The following is a 23469-nucleotide window of genomic DNA, read 5'->3' on the forward strand; positions in this document are numbered from 1 at the left end:
TAACTAGTATGTCTCAATTGAGAATTAGCGGAGACTAGTGAATCTGTTTTTTTTTTAAATCCATAATCCATTTAAAAAGCTTCATAGTTAGATTGATTTTAGGAAAAATCAGAAATAACCATATTTACAACTGGTAATTGAAAAATAGTTACAATTTCAAAAGTAATTGACATTTAGCCACTTTTCATGTAAAGATAAAATCAGAAGAAATATACTCTTAAAAATCCGAAAATATTACAGCATACTATGTTAGTGTTCAAATTTTTTTACATATTAGTTTCCATCATAATATACTGAAATTTTATAATGTGCTGAAGTTCCATTATAATATGCTGGAAGTTTATATGTAAGAGCTTAATAATCGCGTATATTATGCTGAAACTTTTCATGTGTTGGAGTTGTAACATAATATGCTGGAAGTTTTCATATGGAACTTTTCGTGTTTCAGCAAAACAGTGGCTATTTTTCAATTACTCTATAAACGCTTGCTATTTTTCAGTTATCGTTCCGAAAACTGGCTAGCCCGCGCAATTTTTACTTGATTTTATGCTTATTGCTAATTTACTATCCTCAATATTCCAACTTAGAACCGTCTATATTTTGTGAAACTCACATCTGCACAGTTAGCTGGCTTTTGAATATTCATAAAAGTATTGCATATACTCTGAAAATAAGGTATAAAAGTTGAGAATATTCTAATAGATTATACTAAATCCGTGTATCTAGGGGCATCTACCAATAGATTTTTTTAACACCACTAAACTCCACCAGTACAACCCCACCGCCCATCCCCTACCCCACCAATGCTTCTGATTTCATACTATATAAGTAGACCCCTTTACACTTTTCAATTTCATATCTGAATTTTATATATTTTCAAGATTACTTACATAAGCAAAGAGAAAAAGAAAAAGAAAAAGAGAGAAGCTTTGCCCAAAAATAAGAAAATGGCAACAGTAGTTGATGCTTGTGTGTGTGAAATTACAAAGCTAAGTGAAAAAGTCAGAGCCAGAAGCCTATTCTTGTTGAAATCCCAGAAGAAGAAAAACTCAGGGGACAAAATGGAAGAAAGCAAAAATAGCCAGAATTCTTCTTCTTCTTCTTCAATTGCAGAGACAAAGAATGAAAACACAATGTGTGAAGCAACTGTGTTCTTGCTCATGGACCGTTTTGCTCCTTGTTAAAACCATGATTTTTGATGTATTAATTAATACCTAATTGTAGTATATATCAACAGTAGTAGCTTATTTTATACTAGTACCAGTTATGTATAAATGTTCTTGTTATGTATATGTTGTAAGAATTCTTTTTTTATCATTTAGCCTGTGTTGTGTTTGCTCATGAAACTTCAGCCCTTGAAACACTCTAGTTTGTACATATTTTTTTGAAAAACATTAAAAGATGGATTCTATATATTACTCCAAAAAATCATGAAATATACTCGAAATTAAGTGAATCAACTAATGTATGCAAGGGAGGGATATATTTTAGGAGACATAGTTCATCTATGACAAGAACGATAGATATAGAAGTATGTATAAATGTTCTTATAATGTATATGATCTTTGAAATTTTTGTCATTTTGGCTGTGTTTACTCATCATCTCCCATTTCAGCCTCTGTTCATCTCTGATTTGTGAATTTTTTTTTTTGAAAAACATAAGCGGATGGTTTCTATAAATTTCTCAAAAAAATCCATAAAATACTGTGCGCCATAAGTATAAAACAAATGCATACTAGGAGAGATGTAATTCAGAAGGTGTATCTCATTTAAACATTAATCTATAACAAGAACAATAAATGTACATTCTGGAAACAGATATTTGTTCATAAAGTAAACTGGAAAATATCTAGAACTACTTCAGAAAGTTTCTTTTAAAAAGCTTTTACAAATACTTGAGAAAACTTAAACAAACAAATTTTGTGACAACTGTTTTTTCTTTTTCTTTTTTTTGGATTTTGAAAGATTATCCACAAACAAATTAATAGTGGCTATGAGAACACCATTTTATTAGGGTCATTCTGTTTTTCTTTTAAAAGGGATAAAAAAAGAAAAAGAGAAATTGGTAATATCTCTACGTGTTAAAAATAATCCAACCACACTAAGGGATCGTTTGGTTTGAATACGGATTATGCTGTGATTAGTTATCCTGGTATTGTTTTTAATCCACTGTTTGGTATGTTAGTATTAAAAATAACAATTGCATAATTTCTAAAAAGAAGGTATAAGTTATCCCGGCACTAATTAACCCACTCTCTACAAGGTATAAGTTATCCAGGTATTAATTTTAATCCCGGGATAACTTATACCAGATTTGCTAACCAAATAAAGTATTAAGGTGGTATTAAATTTTTATACCAACACTATACCTTCTTATACCTCATACCAAACGACCCCTAAAGGGTTAAATTCCAGTGTACAGAGAAGATAAAAAATAAAGGCCGAGATTGTATCTGCAAATTGCAGAATGGAACCTCATCTCTTTTACATTTTTATTTATTAGCTACATATGAGAAAAGTAAATTCCTCCTCTAAAACTATGTACAATGCCGAGAGGCAAAGTGGACTCAACAAAAGAATGATAGATAGTAAACTATGCAGTTATGCTGGCATCAAGAGTTGTGCTAGCCTCAGCACTCTCTGTCGTCCAATCGCGCATTACTTTATGCTTTTCTTCATCCCACTTCAGAATTTCCCTACTGTATTTAAGAGCTTCATCAACACTATCAGCCTCCAAAGCAGTTAGCGGTGAGACATACAACTTTCGCTCTGTAATGGAACTATATAATCGTTTGAACTTCATGGCTATGTAATGACAAGCACGTTGAGCCAACGACGGGTTGTTGTTGCTGGTGCTGCTGTTGGGATGACGACTGATCACTGGATTGAATTCCTGAAACCACTCGCATTCAGAAAGTGGAGCCTGTTCGATGATTTCTTCCAGTATGTCAAACTTGTTTAATAGTAAGAGGCAATGTTTCCGGGCAAAAGCTGGATGACTGACGATGTTTTCAAACAGCTTCTTGCTCGCCATCATCTTGTTTGTGCAAACTCCATCGTAGTCCTCCAAATACTCGGTGTACTCCGTCAAGGAAACGCAAAAGATAAGAAGGTCAACATCTTCAAACATCTCCAACCACTTGCAGTTTTTCCCTACGCAGCTCGCATGCACTCTTATTAGTTGGTACCTGCATAATTTGCAACAAGATGAGTTGATGGAATGCATCTCAAGTCTCAAACACAATTGTAGATTTTGGGTATGAAACAAAGTAGAACTAACTTCTCAAAGCTTGATGATAAACCAAGAATCAAGAAGCTAATCCTTGAAAAATGGAGAAGTCCTTAACCAACCTCTCAAGTATAAATGAATGTATGCTCATTACTCATCTAATACTGTTGAAAAGTTTATATAATGAGTGTCATGTATCTGATACACATAACTACCAGATTTTTTCAAGTGATAATAAGCTGTTCCCATTAAATAGGCAGTCATGACAAATCTTTAGCGAACACCTCCCCTATTGTCCTTACGATGTAGCTACCAATATAAGGTAGGAATTGAAAGATATAACTTGGAGAGAGAGAGATGACCTCATCGAGGAAGAATTCTGATCAACGGCCTCCATGTAGCTATGCTGAGATGGATTAGAGAAGGAAAACTCCATGCACGCGACCCCATTGGAAGAAGTAATGCCCTCAGCATATAACTTATCCATATCAGAAGGGTTGTAGTCTGCCTTTGAAATCTCAACAGCCTAGCGAGGACATTCATTTCATAAGTTGAAGGTGGCGACAAAAGAACACAAAATCATAATTCTATCAATCCCTAACTGAGAATGGCGAATAAGGACAAAGAGTAACCTACATGATCTAAGAAATAATTGGCAACTCTTGGAAGCGTTTCTAGCTCATTCCTCCGCTGATATGTGGCTTGAAATGCTTTATGTTTCCACAACTCCTCAACTACAGCTGTGTACTCTCGAGTGGCAGCAGGAAAAATGACCTCCAAATTTCCTAACATCATAGCTTGAAGAAGCCAATCCGAGAAGTTTTTCAGTCTGGGGCTGATGGAATAGATATTCTCTTCTTCAATCAGGTCTGGAAGCACTGTTAGCAAAGATTACACTTAGAATCCAGATGTAGAACTCAATTCTTAAGTTCAATATATTAATGCTTGGTGAGATTAAACGATTTCTCAATTGGAACGATAATCTTACAGCAGGGTAATGAGAATAGTTAACTCTTTATACTCCATTTTGTGATTTTAAAAAAGTGGCACTTGGTGCAATCATGTGAATGATTTGTATCTCAGAACTGAAAGAACTAAATCCAGAATGGTATATAACATAACCATAGCAGCACTAAATCAGCATATCATCAGTCTTTAAATCGTTGTCATCGATATCTTTAGATTTCCATATATCAGACTTTATCAATTCCTCAACAATAGTACAAAAAGAAGTGCAGGCTTAAATGGACAAAGGAAGGGTTCCGAGAAACAGGTGACAGAAGAGAGCAGCAATTATTGTCATGGGTGTGACAAATGATTGTACTCCATTAATCAAAAGGGCATTTCTTACGAATTAGAGACAAAGGTAATAGAAAGGTCAGTTCATACGGGAAGTCAGGAACAAAACTGTATAAAATTTGATACCTGAAGGGCCAGGTTCATCAAACTGTTTTTTCCTCATTTCAAGACGGTACTCTTCTTCAAATCTTTCACGCCCTTCGAGGAGTATAGCAATATATTTGTACAAATTGCTTTGGATCGTGTATGTAATATTCTGATGCTCTTCTTCTGAGAAAGGAACGTGATATATAAGTTTTGCCTGAAATAGAAACAAAGGCATGTCTTATCAACATATTTTATCTAAATTTATTCACCTTTATACATTTGAAGTAATATAAATGCATTTAACCAGAAAACATACACTATCTTCATTTGGAATATTACAATTAAAGATGAAATCAAATCTATTACTTTGGTTCTTATTAGCATAAGCCAGGAGAAAACTACAAAATGGTAATAATAAACCCACAGTTGCAATCTTTGACTTCATTAGTAACCACTCGTCATCTAGCACAACTCTGTAAGTAACCAGTTTATATAATCTGAATGAATATTTAAGATACCGAGAAGCTCACTGAGATGAGAATAGTGTTAGACCAGAAAATGCAATCTATGCATTGTGCATAGATTCAGTTAAGTTGACTGCCAACTGAGAATCCAAAGAAAGATAAATTAACGTTTCTTTTTAAGTGAATCATCCCATCTATACATTACCTGTTTGAACATAGTACTTGTTCCTGATTGATCACAACCAGCAAGAAGTAGTTTATTCAGCTTTTTGTTATCTGCCCTGCGCGAGTCACCTACATCCAATCCACTTCCAACTTCTACACCAGATGAATTTGCAGACACAGGAGGAGTTGGCAATCTCAAAGCAGAACATAACAGCTTGTGTGTAGTCTGTAAAAAAGATCGCGATTATCAGATAAGACGAGGAAAAAGTAGGTAAAACTGGTCAAAAGAAGTGAATGGATGGATGAATAGAAAACCAACCTTTTCCCATAATTTTCCAATCACATTGTTCATACCCTCTTCTTGGCAGGATCCATCGGCACTGAGCCACAAGCAAATGCTTCCTTCACAGTTAATACCTGCCATCTGAAATGATTTGACAACGTGCTAAGAACTCCAACCACGAGTAGAGCATTCATAATTTCAGAAGACTGAATTAGTTTAGAAATCAAACCTTCAACATCAACAGCTCTACTTGCGTAATTTCCCGATTATTTATCACAATATTTGTGTTTCCCTTGCTAGCATCTTTCTTAATTTGATCACCAACATTTAGTTGGGGAGAAATTATCTGCCAAGGCTTATGTCCTTCCTGTTTTATTAGTCAAAGCAAAAAACAATTATCAGGCAAACAACAGCATTAATGTTTTGATGTAAAAAAAGGGGGAGAGTACGATCTAACACTCACCTTTCCCCAGAATCCAGACACCTTATCATACCAGTACTTCCCCGGTTTCAACTTCTTTGGTGGATGCTCACAGCTTTGCAAGTCAACCAACTCTCTAAGGGAAAGACGTTTACCATTTACGATCACGAGATGGGGTGGAAGCTGATTAGATTGACATGACTTTTCCAATTTCACAATCTCATCCATTTGCCATTTACTTAGCAGCCTCTTAAGCATTGTAGAGCATTTGCCTAATGAATCCCGTTTTGATTCATTAATACGATAACCAACGCAAGTAATACACTTTCTTCCTTCAGGCATTGCCCCCATTGCTCTCAACACACAATTGATACAATACTTTGCACCACAAACTAAGCATATTTCCTTGTCAGTGAATCGACTCCCTTTATGACACCGACAACATTTGTTTGAATCACTGCTCACAAATGGCTTTTCGGGAAACATTCCTGGTTCCTCATCATCACTGTAAGTAGTAACATCCCTTGATTGAATTTCATGGAAATTTACAACAGCTGTTCTACTACCTTGGTTGACATCAGCTTCATCACCATAATCTGAGGAAAAATCTGAAGAGCTCAAAGTTGGTTCCTCGGATTCCATGCCAGTAGGGTTTGGATGACTCACAAATCTTACTTCTTCATTGCATTCATCTACCAAATCCTCAACATCCGAACTTCCTGAAAGCTCACGGGAGCGATCATGACTGTCAGAAAATCCTAAGGTACCAGAACTTTCAATTCCAACTGATACTCTATAGGGATGATCATTCTCAACATATTCCGATTCTAAGGTAGAGTCCCCATTATCAACATACACAGAACTTACCACAGAGCCTAAATCTGACTCCTTTGACTTCTGATTCTTGACTAATTGGTGATCACTCTTGACAATTGGTTCAACAACTGGCAGTGACAAATTTTTACTTAACATAGTAGCCGTGGCAACGACTGAGGCAGTCGGAATCCGGTTTACATCAACGGGAACAACCTGAGGAATGTCATAACTAACTGGAGGACCACTATACTCCTCAGCAAAAGAGTAATCTACATCAAATTCTTCATCTTTATCCTCCTTTTTTGAGGAAGTAACAGGGAAAAAACTTTTCAAGATTGCTGCCATATTTGCTAAATCTGTCCTAAATCCTAATCTCAAACTCCCATCAAGCGGAATTTGATTAAAAGACAGAGATTTTCTTTACTCCTAGGTTTCTATCAAAAAAGGGTACTCAACAGTTCTAATCAACTGATGAATACACCCCAGAATAACCTGTTTCTTGATATAACCAAAAGCCAAAATGCGAACTTTCTTGCTCTTTTCTATTTTGGGAAAGGGGGCAAGAGCTTGGAAATGGAAACTGAATACAAGTGAAAAATACAATACTAACAATTACAATAAAAGGAGTATTGGTCTATGATATATCTCCTAGGATTAAAGGGTACACAAAAGTTGTGTCAAATGATGATTGTAACCCTCAAAATTTGTTTCTTGATAAGAAGTTTTTGGGTTCTTGAGAATGAAAACTGAATGAAAGTGAGAGATACAAATTACAATCATTAAAATATAAGGTGTGTTTGTGGGCTACAACCCAAGTCTTACCAGTAGAAATTCAAGACTGGAGACCACCAAAAAGACTTTGATTCTTTTTTGGAAAGACTTAAGACTATTTCTCCTTCTCAATTCATCAACTCCCAACACCCTTTTTTTTTCTTGATCAACGCGTTTAGTAAACATTTCCAAGAAACTATGTCGTAAGAAATTCTCTTTAAAAAATCACTATGACTGATGGCTGCCTCATTTTGAACTTTGAATTAGTCCAAAAAACTTCTATTATGACATAGGGGTAACGAGGGGTAGGGGTATTTATGACAATTGACTTATAAAATTTGGCGCTGTTTCCTAGCATCATGTGAACAAGACTTGCAGTTTGGAATCAGAAGTAATCCTACGTTAGGCGAAGGACTTTCTTCTTTATTTTTGGCTTTTATCCTAGAGTTAAAGTCTGTATTTAACTAATCAAATACTCCCCGTCTCATATTAACAATCATGGTTACTAAAAATAGTTATCTCAAATTATTTATCATTTTAGAAGATGAAGATAAAATTGATTATTTTTTTTCTTTTTACCCTTAGTAATAATTGTTCTTGAATATGGAGATAACACCTAAATAGAATAAATATTAAATAAAAAGATTATATCTTAAAACATAAATAAGGGTAGAATAGTCTAATTTCTTCCCTAATTAATATTTCTTAAAGGGTATGTAAAATAGAAACACGACATAAAGGGCATGTAAAAGAGAAACACGACAGAGGGAGTAATGGTTTAATTAATTAAGTTGTTAATCTTTCAGTGTTGAATGTTGATCAAGCAGCAACCACGTCGTTGACCTGGCGGTTAATTAGGAACCAAGTCGTTCCTTTCTTTTCATTTTATTTACTTGAGTTAATTACAAGTTCTATCGAGGACATTCAATAAAATTAGAATGATTAAAATATTTAAATTTAATTCCATCATACCTCTTAAACTCTTAGATTAAGGTATAGTACTTCGTTTTCGTTATTTTTTGACTGAGATAATATTTTATGCCGTTCAAAATAAATTGAGTCGGGTGAAATTATCTTGATCCGTTTTACATGAAGCTAATAAGAAACATAGGGACTGTTTGCATTGATCACAAAGAAAACATATTGTCCAAGTTTTGAGCATTGTGCGAATTACGCCAAACGAAAATTACAAGAATAGTTTACATACTATACCCTAAACATAAAGTGTAGGTGAAATTCAAAAATAGCCAGATTTACAAGTGGTAAATAAAAAATAATCACAGTTTCAAAAGTAATCAAAATTTAGCCACTTTTCATATAAAGATAAATCTAAACGAAAGCACTGTTCAAAATCCGAAAAATATTTCATCATAATATACTGGAGTTCGAATTTTTTACACGTGAACTTCCAACATAATATACTGAAGTTCCAGCATAATATACTGGTCCAAAATAATATGCTGGAAATTCATATATGGGTGCTCCAATCTCCAATATATTATGCTGAAACTTTTCGTGTGTTGGAGTTCCAGTATAATATGCTGGAAGTTCATACACAGGTGCATCAATCTCCAATATATTAGACTGGAACATTCCGTGTTGCAGCAAAATAGTGACTATTTTTCAACGACTTTGCAAACGCTAGCTATTTTTCAATTACCAGTCTGAAAAGTAAAAATAGCACGGGCTAGTCAGTTTTCGGACTGATAATTCAAAAATAGCCACCGTTTGCAAAGTTATTAAAAAATAGCCACTATTTTGCTTCAACACGGACCGGTCCAGCATAATATACAGGAGATTGGTGCATCTGTGTATGAACTTCCAGCATATTATGCTGGAACTCCAACACGCGGAAAGTTCCAGCATAATATATTGGAGATTGGAGTACCTGTATGTGAACTTCCAGCATATTATGCTGGACTGGTATATTATACTAGAACTCCAGTATATTATGTTGGAGTTCCAGTATATTATACCGGAACTCCAGTATATTATGCTGGAATATTTTTCGGATTTTGAACAGTATTTTCGTTCAGATTTATCTTTACATAAAAAGTGGCTAAATTTCGATTACTTTTGAAACTGTGGCTATTTTTTAATTATCACTTGTAAATCTGACTATTTTTGAATTTCTCTCGTCCGAAAACTGGCTAGCCCGTGCTATTTTTACAAAAAGTGTTAATCAAAAAGCCCAATAAAACAGATGCGAGTACTTGGACAATAGAAGCCTTTCTAGAACTCCGATATAGCCCAACCCAATGGGCTTGGATATTTTGTGAGTTCAAAAAGAATTGGGCCTAATGCACAATACTTAGAGAAACAACTCGAGATTTTTACACAAATAGCCGGTTAGATTCAATGGTTACTTTTTCTAACACATATATAATGATTATACACTAATTATATATAGTTATACATAAATTATTCATATATTATACATTCGACAGTTATTTTTAGTTTAAGCGATTAAGTGGACAACCATTTGAATTAATTTGGCAAACAAAAACAAGCAAGTCACATGATTCGAACCTATAGTTGGAACCTTTTCCACACAAACTAATTAACTTTTCTCAATCTCAATCAATTTATGGTTTTAGTAACTTCTAACTATGATTTCCTTTCTAGTCTAGCTATAAATACAAATACCGAATGAACAATAAAGATCGGTCTGGCTAGGGTAGATTTATAGCGGTAGCCAAGTCCAAATTTTCTTCTGAGGAGTTCCAAATAAATAAACAAATGTAATAAGAAAAGAGGAAGAAAAGTGCGAAAATAACTACATAGTGCGTATTAAGTATCATTTAAAAATACTCATACTTATCAGTTTCCCTTCTCCTACCGAAAAGTAAAAGAGTTAGTTGGAATTGAAAATATATTTAAACTGCTGCCATTGCCAACTAAACCAAACAAACAAACAAGGAAATGGAGAGCTTAGCCGAGGACAATTCAAGCCCAAAACAAAAAGGAGTCTGATTCTTTTCAAACCTTGGTAGTTAGCTGGAGATGAAACAAGGAAATAGAGGTCTTGTGAAGGACAAATTTAAGCCCAAGACCAAAAATGTTCTCATTCTCCTTTCAATATTCATAGTTTCTTACATACTTTTGTGTGTATGCGTGCGTTTTTTGGGACTAAAACTTATTACTCTTTCCGGTCTATTTTAATTAATTTTTATTTTATTTTTTCACATATTAAGAATTCATCTTTTAGTATTAATTAACAATAAAAATAACTGTATTAACCTTAATTTGTTCATTTAATATATAACAAATACTCCTAGGTTCTTACTCTAAGGGCAACTTTGAAAAAATAAATAATTCTTTCTTGATATAAAATAAATAAATATTGTGGACCACAAGAAAAACACCAAAAAATCAATTAAAATTGACCGGAGGAAGCAGTAAAATAACGAATTTAGCATGTTTGCTCTAATAGCATGTGAAAGAAACGAATTTAGCATGTTTGCTCTAATAGCATGTGAAAGAACCTAGACATTTAAGTTATAAATAACTTTCAAGATCGCTACAAATCTACTCGAAAATCTTTACATAATAGATGTGAGATAATATATGTCAACTAGAGGGAGGGAGAATTACAATAATTCAGAAACACAAGATCAACAATTTCAATTTGCATAATATTAAATAATGTTACTGAGTGCTTGGCTTAATTCTCTAGATTAGGTGTACGTTACGACTTTCTGCTATTGAGTTAGCTAGATTTGGGGCCAATGTGCAACAGTGGCCCGACAAATCAGACTGAACTATTTATGCAAAAGTATTGGACTCGTTCTTATATTTTACATCTTTTCTTGAAAAGTTTATCAAATGGTTGTGCAATTTTTTATTTTCAAATCATTCACCATTCCAAATTTATCGATTGATTTTCGAATTAAATCCACTAACGAAGTAAAAGTGCTCATTCCAATCAAAGCCTTTAATGATGCGCACCGACCCTTTTCACCGGCTAATTAAAGCTATTGAAAAAATAGCATCCTTCCTTTCTTCTTTTCTTTTAACTCTTTCTTGTGAAATATTTATCACTTTGTATTTCTTATTAACCAACTAATTTTAAAATTTGATCGCGTTTTTCTCAAAACTATATTTTAGGATTCTGAAAAACAAGTTGAATTTTATTTTCAAGGGACAACGCTATGTAGAGCAATATTTTACTCCATCGTTTTTAAACTAATAAAGTGATCCACTTTCTGATGTAGCATAATTAACCATTAATATTCTCCTAGGCCATATTAAACTTAATTACTCTAAAGAACAAGAAAAGTAGAACTTTGGACTTATTCTTTTCAGCATTGCTACCTACTTTATCTTTAACTATTCCTTTGCTTTTTCTGTCTACCACTTCTTTAAATTTAAAAGCTAATAAGTGTAATCTAGGCTCGGCCAACTCTACAATTTGGTCCATGACTAGACTTCTCAACTGGTAGTTAACACCAATATGCTGAAGAAATGAAAAGCTGAATTCATCTCTATTAATTAGTTCATTGCTCTATAACTTTGTTTGTCTGCAACCTTTCACACTTTCACTAATCACTCCTTTATTGGCTCTGCTCTTCCTATAAATACACGCACCTTTACCGAAATTTAAGTTATATGTAAGGTGTTTAAAGTTTGTTCATTACCGAAAAGGTAAATAGAACAAAAATCTTAAACATTAACATAATCTGTTACAATTGATTTAAAGGAGCTGCAGAACTTTCAAATTTACACTTTGTTAGTACTTCCCAACTAAAATTTACAAGACAATCATTTAGGAAACTTACAAGCAAATGAAAAGAAGGGAAAAAAACAAAAAACAAATGAAGACATTTTGCTGATATGTACTAGAGTACAACTTCAGTATGTTTTGTATTATTTGAGTAATGTTAGTCCGTGATTGCTTCTCATACTAATGTTCCTTCATTGTTAAGTTTCTGCTCACTGGTCCCCCACGAAGAGAACCGCCGTTTGGCCGGTTTTTAACGGCACAAAAAACCAGTTTTCTCCTTCATTGTGTGAAGCTGCTTGCTTTTCACAAGATGTCGGTCCTTTTCCACTGCTGTTACCTTAACGACCAAGTCCTAAATATCAGTAATGTCCAACCCCACACGGCAATCCACAACCGCTAGCTTCTCAGCCTCCTACTCGGCGGCGCGTTCAAACCACACACCATCCACGATTATATTTCACGTGCATCCTTTTCTACTAGAAGAAAGAAAACAGTGAAAATTGAACGCGATACTACTAAAGTGTAAACGATGATACGAGCACTAGCAATTTCACATATCCTCATAGGCATTGAATCCCTGCTCGGATAATCTCCAAACCTTAACAGACTTGTCCAAACTCCCACTATACACTGTCCAATATTGGTCACTTTTGTTCTTCACCACAGCTTCATCTTCGCTATCATCGTTTTTGTCGTCGTCGTCGTTGTCATTTTGATCATCTTCAACGGTTAAGCACTTCACTGGGCCATTGTGTCCTGTCAATACTGTTAAACAACTATGGACAACACCACCTTCTTCCCTTCTCCACACGCATATGCTCTTGTCAGCCGATCCACTCAATACCAGATTACCAGCAACAGCCACGCATAATACCGCTAATTTATGACCCCGCAACGCACCTCCATACTCTAAGAAATGCTTCTGTCGCTCCCAGAAATTTACTAGTCCGTCGGATGAGCCGGCATATATCTATTGAGACATAATATAATTAAATGATTAGAAATATATTGTTTTAAACACCTTATATTTTAAGATATAACCCAATTCAATATGATATTATATTAGAAAATTGGTCAGGTCTTTAAAATTAGACCAGCGGTCTGAAGTTTAAAAACCAACACTAAATTTTATACCACCATATATTGATAAATTAATACACCATCCATTTCAAAAAAATTCTGTTACTAAGACTTTGCACAAACTTTAATAAAACGAAGAAGTCTTTTTATATATGTGATCTTAAATAAGTCATAGTATTTGTGTGCCGATTTGAAACCTGACCTATCATTTGTGTAACTATAAATACTATTTATTAAAAAAATATTGAAATAATAATTTTTTTTGAAAAAGATTAAAAAGGAAAGAGTGACTATCTTTTCGAAAGCGAGGGAGTACTTGCTCATAAAAAAATATAATAATACTATAATTAAAAGTGTGCTCTTACCGTGGCTGCCACAGCATTTACGGCCAGTGAAGTCACAGCATTGTCTTGTTTCAGCAGTGTTTCCACAAGAACATGTTTTGCACTATTACCGACCAATTCTCTTCTCCAAGCTTTTACTGTCCCATCTGCTGAGCCAGTAAAAACCAATCCATCAAATCCAACGATCACAGAATTAATCGCATCGTGGTGAGCAGTAATAGATTCCAGACATTTCGAATCCGATAATCTCCAAACTTTGAGTGTTTTATCCCAAGATCCAGAATAAAGCAACCCTCTTTCTTTATCCAAACTCAAACTAGAAACAGCATCAAAATGCTTAATCCACGGAACATTCCTATTTCGTCTAACTTCAACATACGCCTTGGGATTAATTGAACTTTTTAAATAATCTCTAATGGTAGGTAAACTACCAACTCGCTTGTACGCCTTCCTTTTTTTACCCATAAATTTCCAAACCCGAATTTTACCATCCTGATGGCCGGTAAATATTTTATCTCCGTAAACAACAATGGTTTTTACTAATCCGCTGTGAGACTTGAACCCAGAATATTCCTTTAAATTTTTCCATACTCTAATATTTTTGCTATCTGAACCTGTGTATAACAAATCTCCAGATGCAGCTAATGAATATATGTGTCCTCCTTCTCGTACGAGTGAGCCAATTAGACCATTTTTACAATCGCTGATTTCTGATGATTCTTCTGAGGAATCAAGAAATGGCTGGTGAATCCATGGGGATTTAACATAAGGGGAAGCGGATTGATTCCAAGGAGACATAAAATAATTAGGGGAGTTTGTTATAGTAGTTGTGGTGTAAAACGACGACGTTCTAGGTGGACTTGGAGCAGAAGAAGCATTGCTGCTGCGAGCTGAATTGCTATTGCTTTCTTCAGGGTCACTAATTGGATCGGAATACAAAAGGGTTCCGAATTTTGTTCTTCTAAAGCTTTCTTTCTCTAGCAACATCGCTCCCATACTATTCTTTTTTCTTGCCATTTTAGAACAAGAGAAAATTTAAAAAAGGAAAATGAAGATGTATGAGATAATTGGTATGTGTGTTTGTGAAGTTGAAAATTTTAGGAGTGAATGTTTTGGTTTGTAAGGTCGAATAAATGTAAAGCTTTTGTGAATAGTGAGAAAGAATAATGGAAAGATGAGAAGATCGTATACAAATAATGGAAGGGGGGTGATGATAGATATATAAAGCTGTGGGGTTGGGTGGTTGGTTTAGGGTACGGGGTAGTATAGGTAGTAGGGGGAACGGTAAAGAGACACGTGGGAGTATGATACGTGAGGTTTACGAAGAAGCCGAAAGATACTTTTTACAAGTAGATTGTAGGCAACGGGAAACTAGATGAACCGGTAAGCAAACCACTAAAGTCCGTACACTGAGGGAAAAAAATATCTTTAAACTATATAAAATAAATATATTTTTGTATATATATATATATATATATATATATATTTTTGACTATTATTTTTGTGAGCGGCTAAAAATATATATTTTCCATAAAAATTATTCAAAAGGTAATTGCATGTGTACTGATTGATAAACTAAAAAGCCTGATAATCTGAAAAAATTATTAAGTTGTCCGTGTATATAACAGAAATTTGTAAAGAATCTCAATCAGGTGTTTTTTTGGCTCTTTGATGGTTTAGTTTAAACGAGATGGGGTTCTTGACTTCTTGTTAAGGAAACGTTGAATTCTAGAAGGGCAAACGTGGAGGATAAGGGTTTAAACAGTTGAACTTTAAAAGTAAAACAACCAAGTTATTTTCGAAATGTTTTTTCTATATGGGAGAATGGGAATACAGGTATTTGACTTTGACGTTGTCAAAAGAATTGTGGCCTAATATTAGGTTATGTGTATTAATTTGTTTAGTTCTCATTTATTAAGATGAAGTTAATAGTCGTTTAATTACGCGTAATTAAAGACTGTGATCTGTCTAAACTCAAATGCACATATCTAGCTACTTTCATTTTATGTGACAATATTTGCTTGGAAAATAAATTTAAATGTAAATATGATAGTAATTATATATTATATATTATATTAATGAGTGATTTAAAATGTTGAAGTAAGGGTCGAATAATTTGATCAATGGGAAAACATTAAATTCGAAGTCCAAAAAATAGGAGAGTTTGATGACTTTGACTGCTTGAAAGTTATACGGAAATGAGACAATCTCAAATATCTCGAAATGTTTCACATGAAAACAAGTAATATAGTTAATTGGAGCAGAAGAAATGTATTCTATTGACTACAATATTGTTTAACTCGCGTTTGCCTCGTTACTAATACTTTTGTTGTATTTAAAATATCCTAGTAGCCAGGCTGCTAAAGAAAGGATTTGCGATTAGTAAATCTTTTCTATATAAGCTAGTGTGAAAATCTTAATTAAGATGCATGAAACATTTATTAAGCAAAACCAAAACGTGGGCACTGGGAATTATCAAGGCAATAAAAATTACTCATTGTTCTTAATCTTTCTTTTTCATATAGTTTACTTTACGTTCTAAATATATATACACGCTTGCTTGACAATAGACTGGTAAACTAAAACACAGAGAGAAGTGCTTGTTTGTAAACGTGTTTTCATAGTCTTAGAAGACGGTTGGGCATGCAGAACTTGACAAAAGTGAAAAAAATAACAATTTGTTCCTTAAAGTTTCTTCAAGAAGCCTTTTTAGGCCTGGACAATTACTGAGGCAATTGTTCCTAAAAAAAACTCAAAATTTTCCTCAAAAAAAGCTTTTTCATTTTTTTAAAAACAAATAGTATCAACAGGCAGAAATTTAAAGTGAAATTTACCTTCTATGTGGTAAAAGTGTTTCGTAAAATATTAACGTAATTTTCGCGTTGAATTTTTGTCAATAAGGAATTTCACATGCACCTAAAAAATGAGCACAAAAATTGCATGCAATAAACGTAGAGCTCCCGAGTTACAGCAGCAAACGGGAAAAGTTTCCAAGTTTGAAATGGAAGGGAACGTACGGCGGTCAGTTCCCATTGACCACTTGGAATAGCCCAGCTACATAGGTGAACGAAACGAATAATTGAATAAGTGGGCCGTCTCTGCCAAATGAGAATTTAGAAGTACGACAACAATAACCCAATATAATTTATTAGTGAGATCTGAAGAAGGTAATATATACGCAGACCTTACTTCTATTTTAAAGTAGATAGACTGTTTTCGATAAATTTTTAATTTTTTTCTTTTAAAACTGCTCACCTTACTTTTACGGTGACTCGAACTCACGAACTTTCAAAGGGAAGAGCATCAACACACTCTTGTACAAATGAGAATTGAATAGGACCCATCAAATTCAAGCCGCCACGTAAAGTGCTCCTATCACACTGATCCTACTGATACCATCTTGCCACGTAACGTAAAGCCCATGGCGCCGATTTGGTTCATTATGTCAGCATGACGCATATATTGGGTTTTGCAGGTCACCAAGTGTTGTTAGAAAAAGCGAAGACGTTTAATAACTAACACGTGGCTTGGGTTATGCTAACGCTAGGGGTGTCAATGATTCAGTTCGGTCGATTATTTTATAAAATTTGTATCATATCAATTTTTTGATTATTTTATTATATATAATCAAAATTAGACTTTTTGAAACCGTCCCAATCATATCGGTTTCTCTTCGATATCGGTACGGTTCGGTTAACTTTCGGTATTTTTTTTAAATCTCATGTAAAAGTTACTATTAGAAGTAGAATGCAATAATATACATATTTTTATAGGATTTAGCAAAACTCTCTAGACATTTTTACATTTTAAAGGATAATGAATTAAGAAAATATGAAAGATGTCTAGAGTATAGATCCATCAACTATTCTATAACAACGTAAAAGAAATAAAGCATATTAATATAAAAAATAAATCATACGAGTGAAAAGATATTAACCAAGGTGGGACTGAGACTCAAGAATAAAATCTATACAAGATTAAATATTCAAAAAGATAAATCTAAATCATACGAAAGGAAACACATTAAATACATTGTAGTATGCTACTCATAATCGCTACAATAACTTGTGTCTTGCTAGTGAATATGCTGAAAATAATTTAGTTTCAATAGGAGTAACATAATATGTTTGGGAATTAGGATTTTGAGTTTAATTACTTGCTGGCTTGTAACTGTTTTCATAATTCCAAGACCCAAGGAAAAATTTAATGCTTTATTATTTTTAAACTTAATATATAAATATATTTTTCACATGTAAATTTATTCGGTATGGTTCGGTATTTTTTCGGTATATTTTCATAAAATAAAAAACCTACCCTAATTATCGATACGGTTATAGATTTATATAAAAACCTACGGTTTTATTAAAAGAAACTTAAAAATTGATTCGGTACGGTACGATTTGGTCGGTTTAGTCGGTTTTTAAATATCCATTGACACCCCTAGCTACCGGTACCGGAGGCCGATAGAAAATTTAAATTTAATTGATTTAACTTTTAAAAACTTTAGCATTTAACTCACTCGTTAAACTGTTAAAATTATGAGTTTAATTCTAATACTTGTTAAGATTTAATAATTTTTTGCAATAAATTCAAATTCTGCATGAAAAGACGTTATAGGTTAAGTTGAACTCGTAAAAAAACTACATTCGTCCCTGCCGTGGACTCTTTCCCTCTTTTTTTTTAATGTTAAACAATACCTTTTGGAGTATAGAAAAGGGAAGTTTACACATAGTTAGCGTTTAGCCATAGATTCCCAAATATGTTCTAAAAAATCTGATTTGGGTGAAGTTTGGTTTGAAGATGAAAATGTGTTTGGACATCAGTTTTCAAAACATATTTTCCAAATTTATTTTGAAAAAAATGAAACATGACTTATACCCACAAGTTCTAAAAACTATCACAAATACCCAACAGTACCATTATCAATAACATTCATTATATTATCGCAAACCATAGTCCTGAGCATAAATAAATTTGATACAAAATTATCATTTTTATAATGAACTACATGATACACTATTAGGTGACCGAGAAGGCGAAGCAACATTATTACAAAATAATAAATGGTGGGTTCTTTTATAAAATACAAAAGTTTGGGGTAATTTTTAAAAAATATAATAGTGATATTTTGGCCCAAAACCAGCTATAGGATTTGGGATTTTGCCAAAATGTAGACAAAATCTATGGCCAAATATGTGTTTGCCAAATAAAATCCAAATTTATTTTGACAAAATTTATGAGCAAACGGGTCCATAGTTTTGTTTTAAGCTGAAGCAATTTATAATTTTCGGCTTCTTGTATTGACTAGGATTTTTTAATGAAAAAGTGTCGCACTTCTTTATTGTTCGGTTGAATTTGTGCATCAAAATTACCTAAAGTTAGAATGTTTAAGTATAATTCTTTAACAAATAAATAGAGTTCGATCATTATAATATTTGTTATTAAGTTTTGTTTCGATGGAAGGAACTCATGAATATGGCAACGAAACATGAAGAAATAAGAATGCTAAAAAGACATGACGAAATAAGCAGTAATAAGAACAAAAAGAGGAAAAAATCTTTCGAATGGCCTATCTTCTCTCTCGGTGCAAGTTAGCTTAACCTGTGCCTACCATGGGTAAGAGAGCTCGTATTCCATCTCAGAAAGCAATAATGGCGAGAGAATCAGCTGCCTCTCAGAGCAATGCTCAACGAGGAACCAAGGACAAAGTAGTTGGAGAAGAAACTTCGAGTGAAACGCAATTGAGACCTAATTTCAATGGAACAATAGCGAAAAGTAAAGAGAATTGAGAATCATTACTAGAAATGTGAGAAAAACCGTCCAAAAAAATCGACCAAAGTTGGTCGGTAATGGCCAATAACCGTCCAAAACAAGACCATTAACGTGTGGTCTGTATTTTGAAGGTCGAAAGGGCATGCCGGCCAACTTTGGTCGGTCAATTAAATTCAAAAAAAAATAATTACCGAAAAAACCGACCAAAGTTGGTCGGTATTTTAATTATGTAATTAAAAAATACACCATCTAGGAATCGAGTTGGGGTCTGTACTATAGCAGGACACTATTCTTACCACTAGACCATTAGTGCCTTTTATTTTAAGACTGTCTTTTATTTTATTTATACTATTTAATTATATTTTCGCACGAAAATAACCGACCAAAGTTGGTCGGCTCTATTAAAAAATAAAATTACCGATCGAATTCGGTCGGTTTTTTAAAATGGTCGGCCAAATTAACCGTCCGATTTCAGTCGGTTTTGTTAATATTAATTTTAATTTATTTTAAATGAAAAAACGACCAAATTTGGTCGGTTTTTTGAAAAATAAATTTCGCGGGACTAAAAAATAGTTTCCCGCATTTTTGCGCCAAAGAAAACCGACCAAAGATGGTCGGTTTCATAAAAACAAATTAAAAAATAAAATACTTTGACAAACCGACCAACTTTGGTCGATTTTTGACCGACCAAAATTGATCGGTTGACCGTAGTCGGTTTTTGCCGAATTTTCTAGTAGTGAATCTCAAGCAAACCGAAGCAATTCAATTGTGAACTGAGATACAAGCCTCTATGAGTAGCGATCAATATGTGCATGTGAACAATGGAAGGAAATCATGGGCTAATGAAGTAGAAGAGGTGCCAGAATTGCAAGGGAGGAAGAGCTCACTATGGGACAACTTCGATATTATAAAAATTTCGAATGCTGGTTACAAATTGGAGTATGTGCAACCTAAATCTCACAGTGAGTCAACTTTTGGTGAAATTGAACTAGATGATATGAGTACAGAAATAGAATATTGGGGGAACGCATTTATTTGCTATGTCCTAGGGGCTCACCCTCCATTTGTAGTGATACAATGATACATCCAAAGGTTATGGGGTAAACTAGGTATTGATAGGATTGCAATGTTGAAAAATGGAGTAATTGTGGTTCAATTTGACACAGTAATAGCTCAGCAGGAGGTTATCAAATGGGGCATGTACCATTTTGATAATAAACCCTTTATTGTTAAGGCTTGGACGTCTGAGCTAGAGTTCACCCGTGAGAAACTACTAACAATACCAATATGGATCAAATTGCCAAGCTTGGATTTCAAGTATTGGAGTCCAAGGGGACTGAGTAAGATTTGAAGTTTGGTGGGTAAACCAAAATACAGAGAAAAAGAATGTGCTGAACTTTGCTCGATTATTAGTGGAGGTGGAAATGGATGCTAAGCTACCTGATGTGGTGAAGTTTAGGAATGAAAAGGGAAGAATAATAAAGTAGAGGGTCAACTATGATTGGAAACCAACTTTATGTACCCATTGTGCAAAATATGGGCATGATGAGGCAGTATGTAGAGTAAAAAAGAAGGTACCAACGACTGATCAACAGAATAATGTCAAGCCAAATGGTAAATAGGAGGAAAAACGAGTACAAGTGGAAAATGAAAAAAGGCAGGAGGATCCGCATGCTTCCACAATAACAAAGGAAACCTTGTCTAGTACTACATTAGGTAGACCACAACAGTATGAAGCTAGAGATCAATATGCAACAAAGGAAAGGGGGAGGCATCAGGGTGGAAAACTCTACATAAGTTTGGCAAAAATGTCCAAAGCAGAATGAGCAGCTGAAAAAATCTAATCCATTCTAGATTTTGCACAAACAGAAAACATCAAATCAGATGAAGGAAGGGATAGAAGGTGTTAAGATGGGTGGACTAACTATTCCTCATAGTGGGAATGGTAAGTTTACTAAGTTGGAATATTAGGGGGCTAAATACCCCTAATAAGTAAAAGGAGGTGAAACTCCTTTGCAATGATAAAAAGGTAGGCTTGATAGGACTGCTAGAAACCAAAATAAAAAAGAAAAAGATGGAGTTAATAGCAGATAAACTGTTTACAGGATGGAAGCATATTACTAATTTGGATTGTCACTATAATGGGAGAATCTGGGTCACTTGGAGGCCAGATTACTACCAGATTGTTTTGAAATACAAATCAGCTCAGTTGATTACCTGTGAAGTGTTGAATATCCCACTCCAGTTATCCTTTGAGATAACATTTGTATATGTTTTAAATACAAAAGAGGAGAGAAGAATTTTGTGGGAGGACCTAGTCATTCATAGCAGGACATGCAGGAAGCCTTGGTTGGTTTTGGGGGACTTTAACTCAATACTAAGTGCTGAGGATAGAATTGGGGGAAATAAAGTGACTTGGGCTGATGTGGTGGATTTTAATAACTGTGTAATGGAATGTGATTTGTTAGAACTCCCAGCACAGGGTAACAGATATACTTGGAGTGACAAACATTATAAGCAAAGATTTTTTTCAAAAATTGACTGGATATTCATTAAGGAAGAATGGTTTCATACTTTGCCAGATTGTGCAGCTAGATTCTTGCCAGAAGAAATAAATGATCATTGCCCGACCAAAGTGTTCTTAACTACTGAGAAATAGAGAGTTAGAAGATCTTTCCAATTTTGTAATGTGTGGACTAAGCACCCACAATTCTTGTCCATAGTTAGTGAAGGCTGGAACTACAATATAGAAGGATGTAAAATGTATGGAGTAGTGAGGAAGTTGAAAGAACTAAAGAGAAAGCTGAAAGCCTTGAACACTTAGGCTTTTCATAATATTGTTAGTGAAGCAAATGAGAACATGATAATACTAAAGCAAGCACAAGTCCAACTTCAAAGGTGCCCATCCAATCTAGAGTATTAACAAGCAGAAAGTGCAGCTTATCACAGGTTTAGGCAATCTTCATATCTAGCTGAAATATACCTACAACAAAGAAGCAAGGAAACATGGATTAACTTGGGTGATGTTAATACCAGTTACTTTTACTTGGTCATCAAGCATCGGAAGCTAAAGCAAGCAACTACATAGCTTAGAGACAGTAGTGGTAATTGGCAAACTGACCCTGATACCATAGCTGGAATGTATGTTGATTATTATGAAGATCTACTATGGAGGAAACCAAATGGTAGGATACATGCAGTAAGAGGAATCTTAGACAATGGTCCACTGCTCTCAGTGAATCAACAACTGGAGATGATGAAGCCATTTACTGAGAAAGAATTTAAACAGGCTATATTTCTAATTGATAGCAATAAGAGCCCTGGTCCTGATGGCTATGGGAGTGGATTCTATAAATCAACTTGGTCAATAATAGGAAGAGATATCTCTGATGCTGTGTAGGAATTTTTCCAAATTAGGAATATGTTGAGGCAAATTAACTCAACCAATATAGCCCTAGTTCCTAAGGTGGAAGTACCAGAAAATGCAACTCAATATAGACTTATTACTTGCTGTAATGTCATTTATAAGTGCATTTTCAAAATGATGTGTGAGAGACTAAAACCAGCAGTGCACCATTTAGTAACAGCTAACCAATCAACTTTTATACAGGGTAGGTCTATGATGCACAATGTGCTAATTTTTCATGACCTACTAAGGCACTACAACAGAAAATACATCTCCAATATGCTTAATGAAGCTAGATCTTAGGAAAGCTTATGATATGGTGAGGTGAAAATTTTGGAGGAAGCATTAAAAGGTTTTAGGTTCCCTGACAGATTCATACAATGGATTATGGTATGTGAGATTCCCACAATGTTCACAGTAAAGATAAATGGAGAGGGTCATGGCTACTTTGCAGGGAAGAGATGATTGAGACATGGAGATCCAATATCTCCCTTGTTATTTATTTTAGTTATGGAATACCTCTCTAGAACTTTGAAAATTATCAGTAGGTTGCCTGATTTTATGTTCTATCCTATGTGCAATGAGTTACAGCTGACAAATCTCATCTTT

General features: G+C 34.2%; 3 protein-coding genes across 3 annotated transcripts; 1 reads left to right on the top strand and 2 right to left on the bottom strand.

The window, feature by feature from the left end:
• Positions 1-2428: 2428 nt before the first annotated feature.
• On the bottom strand, positions 2429-7783 carry LOC104087795 (extra-large guanine nucleotide-binding protein 1-like). Its single transcript, XM_009592354.4, has 8 exons — positions 5991-7783; positions 5757-5894; positions 5564-5668; positions 5285-5470; positions 4655-4829; positions 3866-4107; positions 3592-3755; positions 2429-3188 (listed from the first exon to the last, which is right to left on the bottom strand). Exons 1-8 carry the CDS (start codon positions 7107-7109, stop codon positions 2594-2596), a joined length of 2724 nt encoding a protein of 907 aa, XP_009590649.1. The 5' UTR covers positions 7110-7783; the 3' UTR covers positions 2429-2593.
• A 4414-nt stretch (positions 7784-12197) lies between these two features.
• On the bottom strand, positions 12198-14873 carry LOC104087794 (protein JINGUBANG-like). Its single transcript, XM_033653869.2, has 2 exons — positions 13704-14873; positions 12198-13228 (listed from the first exon to the last, which is right to left on the bottom strand). Exons 1-2 carry the CDS (start codon positions 14697-14699, stop codon positions 12809-12811), a joined length of 1416 nt encoding a protein of 471 aa, XP_033509760.1. The 5' UTR covers positions 14700-14873; the 3' UTR covers positions 12198-12808.
• A 6655-nt stretch (positions 14874-21528) lies between these two features.
• LOC138906857 (uncharacterized) lies at positions 21529-22113 on the top strand. Its single transcript, XM_070196560.1, has one exon. The coding sequence runs from the start codon at positions 21529-21531 to the stop codon at positions 22111-22113; it is 585 nt and encodes a 194-aa protein (XP_070052661.1).
• Positions 22114-23469: the final 1356 nt, after the last annotated feature.

This window comes from Nicotiana tomentosiformis, chromosome 1, assembly GCF_000390325.3.
Source record: "Nicotiana tomentosiformis chromosome 1, ASM39032v3, whole genome shotgun sequence".
Classification (NCBI taxonomy): domain Eukaryota; kingdom Viridiplantae; phylum Streptophyta; class Magnoliopsida; order Solanales; family Solanaceae; genus Nicotiana; species Nicotiana tomentosiformis.

What these genes read in the sequence shown, in the direction of transcription:
- LOC104087795 (XM_009592354.4), bottom strand. Translation starts at nt 7,109, where the DNA reads ATGGCAGCAATCTTGAAAAGTTTTTTCCCTGTTACTTCCTCAAAAAAG. An exon ending in TTGGAAAATTATGGGAAAAG is followed by an intron (nt 5,471 to 5,563) that starts GTTGGTTTTCTA and finishes TCTTTTTTACAG; the next exon opens with ACTACACACAAGCTGTTATG. An exon ending in CAAGTACTATGTTCAAACAG is followed by an intron (nt 4,830 to 5,284) that starts GTAATGTATAGA and finishes TTTCTATTTCAG; the next exon opens with GCAAAACTTATATATCACGT.
- LOC104087794 (XM_033653869.2), bottom strand. Translation starts at nt 14,699, where the DNA reads ATGGCAAGAAAAAAGAATAGTATGGGAGCGATGTTGCTAGAGAAAGAA. An exon ending in TAAATGCTGTGGCAGCCACG is followed by an intron (nt 13,229 to 13,703) that starts GTAAGAGCACAC and finishes ATGTCTCAATAG; the next exon opens with ATATATGCCGGCTCATCCGA.
- LOC138906857 (XM_070196560.1), top strand. Translation starts at nt 21,529, where the DNA reads ATGGAGTTAATAGCAGATAAACTGTTTACAGGATGGAAGCATATTACT.